The 13,234-nt window shown below is 42.9% G+C and overlaps 1 protein-coding gene across 3 annotated transcripts in view; it reads left to right on the top strand.

The window, feature by feature from the left end:
• flnba (filamin B a) overlaps window positions 1-12,402 on the top strand; it is a 62,865-nt gene extending 50,463 nt beyond the window's left edge. For 2 of the 3 annotated variants that reach the window (XM_079509168.1, XM_079509167.1), the window contains 10 exons: window positions 1,328-1,480; window positions 2,367-2,489; window positions 5,226-5,492; window positions 5,960-6,097; window positions 6,582-6,697; window positions 8,872-9,004; window positions 9,570-9,746; window positions 9,864-10,082; window positions 10,436-10,648; window positions 10,858-12,402. In XM_079509168.1, coding sequence (XP_079365294.1) covers window positions 1,328-1,480; window positions 2,367-2,489; window positions 5,226-5,492; window positions 5,960-6,097; window positions 6,582-6,697; window positions 8,872-9,004; window positions 9,570-9,746; window positions 9,864-10,082; window positions 10,436-10,648; window positions 10,858-11,045 — 1,727 coding nt within the window. In that variant the 3' untranslated portion in view covers window positions 11,046-12,402. The remainder of the gene's footprint in view (window positions 1-1,327; window positions 1,481-2,366; window positions 2,490-5,225; window positions 5,493-5,959; window positions 6,098-6,581; window positions 6,698-8,871; window positions 9,005-9,569; window positions 9,747-9,863; window positions 10,083-10,435; window positions 10,649-10,857) is intronic. The other variant, XR_013790727.1, reaches the window with a different exon arrangement.
• The last annotated feature ends 832 nt before the right edge of the window (window positions 12,403-13,234 follow it).

Below are 13,234 nucleotides of genomic sequence, written 5' to 3'. Positions count from 1 at the left end.
CGTTTAAGATCCTTTGGTGCTAGTGGACGGATCCTTCTTTTGTTTTTCACTTCTGTTATTATGAGTATTCTTCAGTACTGTAGTACCACCTGGTATGGATGTTTGTCTGTAGCCTTAAAGTCACAACTGCTGCAACAACTAAATCTTTATGTCAAATGTGTGTATATGAGTTGCATACAAGGCCGCTGGGTCGCAAGACAAATTTCATATATCATATCATATATCATATCATATCATATCCATACACTTAGTTGACCAGAGTCCTCCAGGACTCTATGCTAGGCCCCCTCTACGCTAAATATCTTTACCAAACAATTGCCGATGTGTGTCTCTTTGGAGCAGTCTGCCACCTACCTCATACCATGATTATGTGTTTTCACACCTGTGTTTGTTTCTGTAAACCCACAAATTAGACCGAACAACCTACAATGAGCAAAGGCCATCGGTAGCCAAACAGCCTGCATTTGTTACTGTGTGGCTGAATTCAGGATCCTGTCTGTGGCAAACCAAGCTTGGGATATTTAATGGAATTACTGATTAGCGTAGATATGTTGGGGTGTAATTGCTAAGAATTGTTAAAAAGCAGCTGTGGCTAATTGTAATTTACTATTATTTACCTTAATGTGATTCTACACAAACGCATGTTCTCAGTCCATTTACTGATTACAGCAATGTCTTCATTAAAGGTACATGTACTCAATGTCTTCATTAAAGGTACATGTACTCAATGTCTTCATTAAAGGTACATGTACTCAATGTCGTCATTAAAAGTACATGTACTGGAAAGCGTTTAGGAAGACAAATGTTTTACGAGTATGACCTCAATTACAGAATGGAAAACCACAAGCCAAAATGGTTTCCTGGAAACCATGACAACAACTGTTTGTCTTAAAGCTACAGTCCTGTTTAGGCTATTTTGAACCTTTATTTATTTATCCAGGGAAGGTTGACTAAGTGCAGATGTCCATTTTATTATAGCAAAACCATTTCATTCAGTTACACAGATCGACACCTGGGAGCTGCTCAGTACAACCACAGTTTCCTACTGTTGTTCACTGGGAGCTGGCCATTACAACCACAATCTTCTACTGTCAGTTTCCAGGAGCTGACCAGTACAGAGGTGTCTATTTCGTCCGTGAATTGTAGATCTGCCGTTTTCTCTACATAAAAGTGACTTTTTTACAATAATGACAGACATTAGCCCTGTATATCCAGTGATGCGTATGGAGATATCTACATTCATTGAATGGGCTTCATCTGGCTATAGGAGACTACATTCAAAGTGGTTAATAACCTGTCGTATTGTGATATTGTTCTTTTTGTCCAGGTTACGGTGGCTTGGCTTTGGCCATTGAAGGTCCCAGTAAAGTGGACATTCAGACTGAGGACATAGAAGACGGGACGTGTGGGGTCTCTTATTGTCCCACCGAACCAGGAAATTACATTGTGTCCATTAGATTTGCTGAAGAACATGTCCCAGGTAAAAACAAAACCTATGATCCAGTGAATATTATTATATTGGCTAATATCATCCTTGTATCTGCTATAGCAGTAATTTCATGTAAATGTTGTTACTACCAGCGATTGTATGATTTACAATGTAAATATAAGCTGGCCTGTTCTGACTAGTATATAAAATATGTATGTACATTTTACATAAATATTTTATATACTAACAGGCCAGCTCCATATATGGAGCCTGGGCAGGGGCCCTGTCCAGAGCCCGGGCAGAGGGGCCCTGTCCAGAGCCCGGGCAGAGGGGCCCTGTCCAGAGCCTGGCCCTGTCCAGAGCCTGGGCAGGGGCCCTGTCCAGAGCCTGGGCAGGGGCCCTGTCCAGAACCCGTTGGGCAACATCTGTCTGTGTCATTTTTATGCCCATATATGGAGATTTCTGTATCTGTCTCTCTGTGTCCCTTTATTCCTATATATGGAGTTTCAGGCATGTATGTGTTCCTTTTATGCCCCCCATATATGGAGTTCTTTGTCAGGCATGCCCAAATATGGAGTCTATGCAGATGTCGGAATATATTTGTGATGTCAGAACAGGCCAGCTCCATATATGGACACTGGGCAGGGGCCCTGTCCAGAGCCCAGACACAGGCCTTTTGTGGCGGTTCTGGACAACCGTGAGTCCGACCGACTCGACACCGGTCTCTCAACATCGGCTCTCCCTGTGGGGGCGTGGAACGCGTGTGTCGAATTTTAAGTCGGTGGGGTGAACGGTTCTCGAGTTACATGCATTTCAGACGTACAGACAGACAGACAGACAGACAGACAGACGTAAAGAGACACGGTGCATTTATGTGTGAGATATATATGTTATAAAGAAATCCTATAATCAAAGAGAAATGTGTTTGTGCAAACAGGAAGTCCTTTTACTGTGCGTGTGACGGGGGAGGGGCGTATCCGAGAGAGCATCACTCGGCGACAGAAGGCCGCTAGTGTTGCCAGTGTTGGCAGTGTGTGTGACCTGAACCTCAAAATACCAGGTAACACACACACACACACACACACACACACGTTTATGTATGAAACAAGTCTATCCATCGGGCCAGTGTTGGCTCTGTGTGGCCTCAACTTCTAGTAGGTTACTGCATATCTGTATGCAGCATATTGTTGCTGTCAGGCAGAAACCTCTTTTCTCCACATTCTAACTTTTTGTAAATTAATGCCCTAGATCTGCTACTTTTGCTATTTTTGAATTTGAATCCTGCCAAGTAACAGTTTTGGACATACGAGTCAGTTTTCCACCCGACAGAGACGATATTCTGTAATACACACTAACGGTCACGCCAGAAGAATTGAATAAAGACTTGCCAGATTGAGTACATCCACATCCTTCCTCTACATTTTGAATTTATGAAATGGGACATTCTGCAATATGAGTACGTTAATTTTGAATACGAATACTTACATTTCAGTGTTGATACTTTTACTAAGTACAACATTTGAGTACTTTTTCCACCACTGCTTCCTGTCTATATTCTTGTATTTACTTATCATACTATCTCTGCAATAACAACTTCTCTAATCTCTATAATAACTCCTACTGTATACAGTTCTCTGAGGTCCTTGGCTGCTCATGGAAGACTCCCCCAGGCCATTCCTGTCTGGCCATTCATTCACCCTCTATGAGGACATTACGGACTAACCGTTCAAATATCAAAATATAGGGCCAAATACTGTATACTCACCACTGGGAGGTTTCTTTTTTCCTTTCTTTCTTTTTTTAGTTAGAGTGTGAGCAACAGAGCTACAAAACGTATTGTGGGGGAATTAATTAATACTATACATTCGCCAATGTTGGTTTCACCCTCTTTCTGTTTAACTGCAAGTAGGATAATTCTAAAAGTTATGATTCAATTTTCATTATCAGATTTGCAAAACACTTTGCACACTGATTGGCCAAAGGGGGATATAGTATGGCGGTGGGTTCGGCTTCTCTTAAAAAGGCATTTAACTGTCAAATGGATTCACGCATCGCAATGCCATGAAATGTTGATGATCATGAACCAACAGAGAATTGATTACCAAAAGGGGGTAGGGGGTGACTTTGTGTACCTATCAGCAGATATAAAAGACAAACCTCTTATAAGAGGGATCCAACAAATTGAAATGGCAAATCTTGACAGTTGCATATGATGTTAACTGTAAAAAAGGATACTTTTTCAGCTTTTTCTATTTATTTTAATTCCTAAAAGTGAGACCAGCAGAACAATTCCAAAGAGACTCAGGGCTGTAGCTCTCTCCATAATACAGCTGCACTTACCCTATTCATTCTTCTCTATATCCCTTCTCTTTCCGTTTCCTCAGTCAGTTGGTTTCTCCTGGTCTTGTCTCGGGAGCAGATCTCCTGTCAGTCCTCTTCTTCCTCCTGTTCCTCCTCTTCCTCTTCTCTTCATCGTTCCCACTGTTTCCTCTGGTGGTCTGGTAGACCCAGGACCGTCTCCGACCGCATGGCTAGGGCCCCAGCTCCAGCACAGGAGCGGCGGCTCCCTACTGGGCATGTTGCCCACGTGACCGGCCTCTCACGCCTGGTTCTGGGAAGGAAAGTGGCTGGGGCCACGAGGGGCATTTGGATTGTTGATGCCCACGTCCTGGTTGGGGGCGGCGCCAGTGTCAGGGGGGAGGGTGGGTGTGTTGTAGGGGCCTTGAGAATATGCTGAAACACCAGCAGGTTGGCACCACATTGCGCTTGGTATTGCAGCATGGTCGTGTGTGTGTGTGTGTGTGTGTGTGTGTGTGTGTGTGTGTGTGTGTGTGTGTGTGTGTGTGTGTGTGTGTGTGTGTGTGTGTGTGTGTGTGTGTGTGTGTGTGGGGGGGGGGGGGGGTGCATGTGCTGTAGTTGAATGATGGTCTGATGCTACACATTCAAACACCATTCATTTAACTTCATATATGAACTACCAACATTTGATAAAACACCCCAAAAAATGGATTCAATTGAAAGCAAACTGTATTTAGAGACATTGAAAGGTACATGGTTTTATTTATTTGGCTAACCATTATCACTTAGTTAGTAATAAGAGAATTCCTACTGAGCTGTTCCTAGACCAGCCAGCTGCTTGCTGTTAAATCGCTTCTACCTTTAAAAAAATAAAATATTGATGCTTTTATTTTTTTATTGTTGCATTTATGTTCAGTCAAAGTAGATGAATTGGCATATATGTCTGTCTGTCTCTGTCTCCGTCTCTGTCTCTGTCTCTGTCTCTGTCTCCGTCTCTGTCTCTTCTCTTCTCTTCTCTCAGTGCTCATCACAAAACCTCTTCTCTCACCTCTCTTTTTGGGCGGTGCCTCCGCTCCATTACGCAGCATCTATTCTATGATGCTCTAGTCCACTGTTTGCCAAACATTGGGTCTGGACCCATTTGAGTCATGGACCATTTTCTCGACTCGAAGAAAATACCATTTATTTTTCCTACATATAAAACATACATACATTGTTATATACATTGTTTTACATTTAAAAATATATATATATATATATATTTCAATCAAAAGATTTTTTTAAAAAGATTTTATTCTTTTAATAAAAAAGTTAAATAATTTGATACATTTTAAAACAAGCAATCTACAAGCTTGCAACGCGGTGCAAAGCGACGCATTGTGTGCTTGTAGACGTCTAATCTCTCTTTTTGGTCTCGACCTGAAAGGTTTGGGAACCGCTGCTCTGTTCTATCATGCTCTTATTTTATTTAGCTCTTTCCCTTTCATTTCCATTCCAGAAATCGACATCAACGAGGTCACCGCTGAGGTCACGTCCCCTTCTGGAGCCAATCAGTCGGCAGAGATGGTCGCCACGGGCGACGGAGCGTATTGCGTGCGTTTCGTTCCCACGGAGATGGGCGTGCACCACGTCAGCGTCAAGTACAGGGGCATGCATGTACCAGGGAGTCCCTTCCAGTTCACAGTGGGGCCCCTGGGAGAGGGAGGGGCCAGTAAAGTCACAGCCGGTGGGCCAGGACTGGAAAGAGCACAGACTGGAGAACCTGGTACACACACACACACACACACACACACACACACACACACACACACACACACACACACACACACACACACACACACTCTCACTGTCTTCATGGCCACCTCCATCTCTCTATCTCTAACTTTTCAGCATTACAGGTATTGCTTCTACGATCATTGGCCTTCCCACACCCACACTTTCAGTTTTAGCACAATAATAAATGACACTAATGATCCCCTCAACTATCACTTTACAAACATGCCAACTGGACGAAAATACAGAACATTCAGATGGGAAAGGCTTAGTTTTAGTAGGAGTTTTGTCCACTCGGCCATTGCAGTGCTAAACAAGCTGCTGGTTGTGTGTAATGCGGACTATACTGTATATTGTCTTCATGTTGTGTTGCATATTATGTGTTTCTTGTTGAACAGACTGAAATGGAATATCCCTCTGGGACAATAAAGACTGATTATGATTCTTACCTCTCTCTAGCTGAGTTCAGTATCTGGACCAGGGAGGCGGGGGCTGGGGGGCTGTCTGTGGCTGTAGAAGGACCCAGCAGGGCAGAGATCTCATTTGAAGACAGAAAAGATGGATCCTGTGGAGTTTCCTACGTAGCACAGGAACCTGGTAACACGCACGCACGCACGCACAAACACACGCACGTACACACGCACGTACACACACACGCACACACACACACACACACACACACACACACACACACACACACACACACACACACACACACTTTACTATGTGTCTGCATGTCATAGGTGATGTTGACAATAATAAAAGAAAACATTATATACATATACTGACATACACATTTTTATATCATCATCACCACCACCTTTATTAAAACTCGCCAGAGTACAGTTGAGGGCAAGCCCCCTTCATTTATAATGTAGCCGAGCTAACAATAATAGACACAATCCAAACCCAGTACAATTTCAAAATTAAAGTACTTAAATGGTACCTAAACTGAATCAACAAACAAAATATGTGAATTAAAACAGGTGCAATCACTGTTAAAAGTCTTAAAGACGTTTGAAGTCTTATCACATTGCGTTCTCTATTTCCTCTCTCTTTCTCTCTCTCTCTCTCTCTCTAGGTGATTATGAGGTGTCCGTTAAGTTTAATGAGCATCACATCCCAGACAGTCCGTATCTGGTCCCCGTGGTCGCTCCCGAAAATGATGCCCGTCGCCTGACTGTTACCGGCCTTCAGGTGAGACATGAGGAGATGCCCCATACACACTGCGTTGCATTGCACAGGGGCTCCAGCTGTGTAAACATCCTTTATGCAGCTGGTCCCACTGGACATGAAAGACAGTCAGACAACACAAACAGACACGGACACATGTGAAATACCATATGTCAAACAGAACCAAATGGACCTGTAAGGAGGATCCACAGATCCATTTGTACACTCTCAGGCCTCTTTTCCACCGGGGTTGAACCGGTTCAGTTATCTTTTCGCGCCTAATATTGAACCAGTTCACAGTGTTTCCAAACAGTTGGTTTGGAACTGGAACCAAGAAATGTCCGCCGGTTCCGTGAAAGCACCAAGGTTCCAAGAATCTAGAACGGAACCAGTCCTAGAACCAAAATCTATTTTTCAGAGCTAGAGGGATGGTCTGCTACAGCAGCGTCCTGTTTGTGACTGACTGTCTGTCTGTCTATCTGTCCATGTGTCTGTCCATCCTGTGTGGCATCAGGGGCGCTTCTCTTCTGTTTCACCTAAAAGCTTTTAACAGCATCAACATGGACAACAGCTCACTGGTTGCCTAGCTACAGCAGAGAGAGGCAGACCCTCTAGCAACACTTGTCCTTACATGTCTTTAGTTAGCTTGTTGGCAGTGGTGGACAAAGTCGTCAAACCCAGTACTTGGATCAAACTTCAGATACTCGGGATCAAATATTACTTATGGTAACTACAAGTGAAAGTTTCTCTTTACTTAAGTTAAAGTACTGGTAGTACTTGCTTTTCAAAATACTTAAGTATTAAAAAAGACATGCTTTCAAAAGTACTTGAGTATAAAAAAGTAATATCATTTGCTTTATAATATCAATGCATTGCTGTATTCAAAATATACATTTCCCCCAAAAAATATGTATTTTCCAGAAATAAAAACAAAACAATAAATAATAGTGAAAATCTTAAGTACGGTACTTAAGTAAAATGTACTACTGTAGGTTACTGTCCACCACTGCTTGTTGGGTGCTTGTAGCTGGTAGTACTGTGAGTGTGGCTGCCTCTGCCTGCTGGAGCTGCACCAATGAGAGGTCAGGTAAGTGCAGAGAGTAGAAATCCATTGCGTATGGGTCTAGCCTCCTTTCAATTTGTACAACAGTTGTAGAATTTGCATGAAAAATAGTCAATGGCTCCCAGATTATGGCCACTAGCGGATCAGCGTATATCTAGTGTGTGTCCGAGCATAGACATGGTAACGCCCCGTCTGCCTCTGATTGCCAACACTACAGTATAATAGTATTAGTTTACTATAATTAGATTAATACACGATAATCAACACTAACACTTTATTTAGAAGTACACACCCAAATCACATCATAGTACATCGTACACGTGTGTTCAATCAATTATTCAATCAAAGCAAACGGCATAAACTATATTACTTTGCCTCTTCTACAAAAATAAAACGTACAAGTTAGTTACAAGGTTGCATTCTGTCGCGTGTGCCAAGCTGTCATTCTATTATTTCCCACCACGGAGTAACTAAACCTCTCGCCAATCAGAGGCAGGCGGGGCGTTACCATGTCTATGCTCAGACACACACTAGATATATACGCAGCGGATCAGCAGCGCCATCTACAGGAAGCTGCAGAGAACACATGCCCTCATTTGCATGTAAGGGGCTGCAAGTGGAACGTGAACAGCTTGGGTTTCACATCAGTGAGGTGCTGAGCTGTTCACAACATGTTGGCGCTGTTAGGTGGGTGAGACAAATGACTAAGGCTTGGTGCTATGGAGGTACAGGGGGCGCTTTCAGGTGGTAGGAACTAGGAACTGCTTGGAAGATGGGGGTTATGTAGGGGTGTTTGGGGGGGCTTTCAGGTAGGAAGGGCCCTAATGCCTGTGTGTGTGTGTGTGTGTGTGTGTGTGTGTGTGTGTGTGTGTGTGTGTGTGTGTGTGTGTGTGTGTGTGTGTGTGTGTGTGTGTGTGTGTGTGTGTGTGTGTGTGTGTGTGTGTGTGTGTGTGTGTGTGTGTGTGTGTGTGTGTGTGTGTGTGTGTGTGTGTGTGTGTGTGTGTTCAACGACAGCCTGTGAATGCAGTGTGCGAACAGTATGTACTGGAGATATTTGTGTAAATATATTCATGTCTGTATGCATCTTTGTTTGTGTGTGACATGCTTACGCTCCCTGTGTGACTAACCTGTGTAGGAGTCAGGGTTAAAGGTCAACCACCCAGCATCCTTTGCGGTGCGACTGAATGGAGCTCAAGGTGACCTGGAGGCCAAAGTTCATAGCCCCTCTGGAGCGCTGGACGAATGTGCCATCACTGAACTGGACAAAGGTACTACAGCTAGCTCGCTAATTAATGAGATAATTCAATAGTTTGATAGGAATCTGCTGTCACTGTTGTACTGGACAGAAGTTATTTAGTTTTATCGCTGTATACACCTTTCACATCACTATCATAGTTTTTTTAAATTGCAATTTATCCATTGCTTTTGTTTTATTTAATTAATTGAATTATTTTATATTGGACATTATATATTTGATTTGTTTAGCCTACAGTACTTGTTTTTTTTGCTCTCATACATAAACATTCTAAATGTGGCCAAGTTTATTTCCTGTTGCAGTGTTTGTAAAGAAGGAAAACGATATGCACATCCCAGTTTTTCAATACGGTGCTGTACCCAAAAAGTGATCAAATGAAGAAAAAAGTGGATTGTCTGCACACAATATAATTCTGCTCCCCGTCCTCTTTATTTCAACCTATATAAAACGTGTTTCTTCTGTTGCAGTGTTTGCCAATATTAATAGCTGATGGGAAATAAACTTGAGCTAACGCTGGTCCCTTCTGGTCTGTATAAAAACACTAAAACTCTCCTCCTGCCCCCCCGCTTGTTGTTCAGATAAATATGCCATCAGGTTCATTCCCCGTGAGAACGGTCTTCACTCCATCGATGTGAAGTTCAACGGCAACCACATCCCAGGAAGTCCCTTTGAAGTCAGAGTGGGAGAACCGGGTCAGACTGGAGAGGCCGGTCTGGTCACAGCGTACGGAGCAGGACTGGAGAGAGGAACGACAGGTACCCTACTACTGTCTGTACCATGTCTCTCTGTGGACCAGGAAAGAAGATTCTTTGTTAGTAAACGTTGTGTTTGTGCTTTTCTTTCTTTCTTTGGTCTACGTTTTCCCCTCCCAGGCACCCAGTCAGAGTTCACCATCAACAGCAGTAAGGCGGGGCCCGGGGCCGTGGCTGTGACTATTGAGGGCCCCTCCAAGGTGAAAATGGACTGTGAGGAGTGCCCGGAGGGTTACAGGGTTCACTACACCCCCATGGCCCCTGGAAACTACCTCGTCAGCGTCAAGTATGGAGGACCCAACCACATCCCTGGTAGTCCATTCAAGGCGAAAGTCACAGGTAGGCTCCTCCACTGTGGTCAAAAGAGAAATGTTATGTCTCCCTGGGGACCCAAAATAATTAAAGTAGCCGATCTATAAGCTCAAATTTCTTTTAAATGTATCATCATCATCATCATCATCTGTTTTTACATCCAGAGTCTCCTGTCCAGGACAGGCTTCAGACGAGCCTCCTCAGGAGACTTCGCTCAGATCCGAACCCATTTGATTTTGCGTTAGGAACACCTTGCGACTGCATGCCCTTGCTGATGTCACAGTGGCTCTGTCTACTGTATTCTATTGTTATCTAATTTACTCTAATGAATCATTTTACTGAATATGCAGTGAAAGTCACATAAATTCCTCCTCTATCAGGTCCTCGGCTGGTGAATGTGACCAATGCCAGTGAGACCTCAACTTTGACAGTGGACCCCGTGCTGAGGGCCTCCAGCAGCAGCAGTCTCTCCCAGAGTGCCCTGCCCAGGCAGGGCTACTCTGACGCCAGCAAAGTGGTCAGTCGAGGCCCAGGACTCAGCAAGGCCTTCGTTGGTCAGAGGAGCAGCTTCACTGTGGACTGCAGCAAGGCTGGTGAGATATTCATAATAATTCATAATAAGTAGAATGATAATAATACACAAACAACTACGGTATGTATTTAGTTGAAATACAGAAATCATTTACCTGTTCCGCTCTCTGCCTCTCTCTCGCTGCTGTTCCTCAACCGCTAACCTTGTATTTCTGTTGCCCTCCTCTCCTCTCTTCTCCTCTCCTCTCCTCTCCTCTCCTCTCCTCTCCAGGTAAGAACATGTTGTTGGTAGGGGTCCAGGGTCCTGTTGTTCCATGTGAGGAGGTGTTGGTGAGACATTCCGGCAGGCAGCAGTACAACATCAGCTATGTGCTGAAGGAGAGAGGCAATTACATCCTGGCTGTCAAGTGGGGCGACGACCACATCCCCGGATCCCCCTTCCAAATCTATGTCCCTTGATGCACCTCTCCCTCCTCTTTGGTAATCTTTCTCCTCTCTTCTCTGATTCTGTCATCTATCTTTTTATTTGTCTCCTCTTCATTTCTCTCCTTCATTACCTCTTCTGTTCCTTTCTCCCCTCCCCTAGTGACTTAGTGATCAGTGACAAATATGGTTGTTGTTTAACAAATTATAATGAATGAAGGTAGACCCCAATGATTATGGAATCCAATGATCCAAATCCAAATGGTCCATTACAAATGGCCTCCAATATGGAGCCACTAAGTAATTAGTTTGGAAAGAAAGGAAATTATTTAAAAAGTCTCCATTTATTGATCTCGACGACCCTGAAATTGTTCTAAATATTGATCATGTTAATATTAATATGGATTTGCACTTGGATGTTTTTATTGCTTGATTGGTAAATTAATATGATTACAGATGTTTGTTTGTTTTTAAATATGAAAAGAATATTCCTAATGTGCTGTAGACTCGCCTGATATGAATGACCACCCCAACTTTCAATACAGTATATATATTTGACTTGTACTTTACAGCACTTTGCTTTAATGTGCTGTTGTAGTTATGAATTATTATTTTGTTCTAGAATGTCGTGTTCTAGGATGTGTTGCAGGAGGTTCTGTGGACACGTGTTCAGACCAGAGAAATGTTAAACTGGACACGTTTATTTACTACTGATGTTTATTATTGCTGTTGTCGTTGTCGCCATGAATTTGAGTTCCCAGAATCCATGCATACATACGTTCCGTTGCCAATAAACAATCATGATGTCATTATTTTCCAGTTGCCTTCATGCTGCTGTATCTGATCAAATCAGACCACTTCGACACAACTAACACTACTACACTATGATATATAAGGGATATATTTTTACAGAAAACTAAGAATTGGCTTAACGTTTGACGTGTGTGTGTGTGTGTGTGCGTGTGCGTGTGTGCGTGTGTGTGTGTGTTGTGTGTGTGTGTGTGTGTGTGTGTGTGTGTGTGCGAAGACCTGCCTTCATATTGACACTGAGACTTGACCTATTCTGACAAAAATGTGGTTGTTTCAGGATAGTAGTCGATAGTATTTAGTTCATTCAGCATAACTTATAGCTAGATCAGATTTGTGTTGTCGATAGAAAATATAAAGCCTTGCCATGACTTCAGGCAGTGTTGGTTGTGTTGCAGGGTCGGCCTGATCACTGATTAGTTCTGGTACCAAGTAGATAGTATTTGTCTTTGTTTTGAAGCTGGATGGGGATGTTTAAGATTTAAGATGTTTTTTTCTTCATTTTGTATTTGTACCTAAGAAATAAAGCCAGGAAAGATGTACATTTATGACAAAGAATCAACTGGAATAAAAGAGAAATCATGTTCACCGTCTAATTTGTGAATTTGTAAGGTGTGTATTTTGATGTCCTGTTAATTGTGTAGAATGTGTTCTTTTTTGAGTGGTGCTAGCCAACTATGTCCGTCCGTCCGTCCCCATGTATGTATGTGGCAATAGCATTGGTGGACCACCAAGTGTCACTGTTGACCACTGCAACATGCACACAAACAAACACACACACACACACAGCACCACTCAGTTCAGACGGGTCTGATTTTTTTTAACCACATGAATCCTATAGCATCCCTATTCATAATAGGCAAACTTAAAAATATACATTATGAATGAACCACCTAAGCTCTACTTAATAGTGGAAATAGCAGATCAACACGTTCGTAACGTGATGCTTTTTTAGATTTGGGGATTTATTTTCTGAAATATTACTTTTTGCCTATGACGGCGATGGAGGGGGGGTGGGGGGGTAGGGAAATCACACTGTTAAGTGAGGAGCGCTCTTATCATTATACATCATACTGTACATCTCATGAACAACTGAATTTATGTGATTGGTTAGCCGATTTGCTCGTCTACATATGACGTATGTATTCCCCTTCATTGTCAATGGCATTTAATGTTTGTGTTGCCACAAATTTACATCACATTTGGCGGGCATTTGACCTAATTTCTCTTTTCATTGTCAATGGCAATTATTGAGACGTGTGGGGACAAACGCTGTATATCCCCTCAAAAATAACTTGGGCCTACAAAGGTCTCACGGTAATCTTCCTCTCTTTCTTTTCCATTCTCTGGAACTTGTTCTCTGTCATCTGTTCACTTGGTAGTCATGACTGCCAAGTCCCACCTGTTCCTGTGGAGTC

Source organism: Electrona antarctica (genome assembly GCF_951216825.1).
Source record: "Electrona antarctica genome assembly, chromosome: 9".
Lineage (NCBI taxonomy): Eukaryota > Metazoa > Chordata > Actinopteri > Myctophiformes > Myctophidae > Electrona > Electrona antarctica.
The sequence above is the reverse complement of the archived record's forward strand: the minus strand, read 5'-3'. Positions and strand labels throughout refer to the sequence as shown.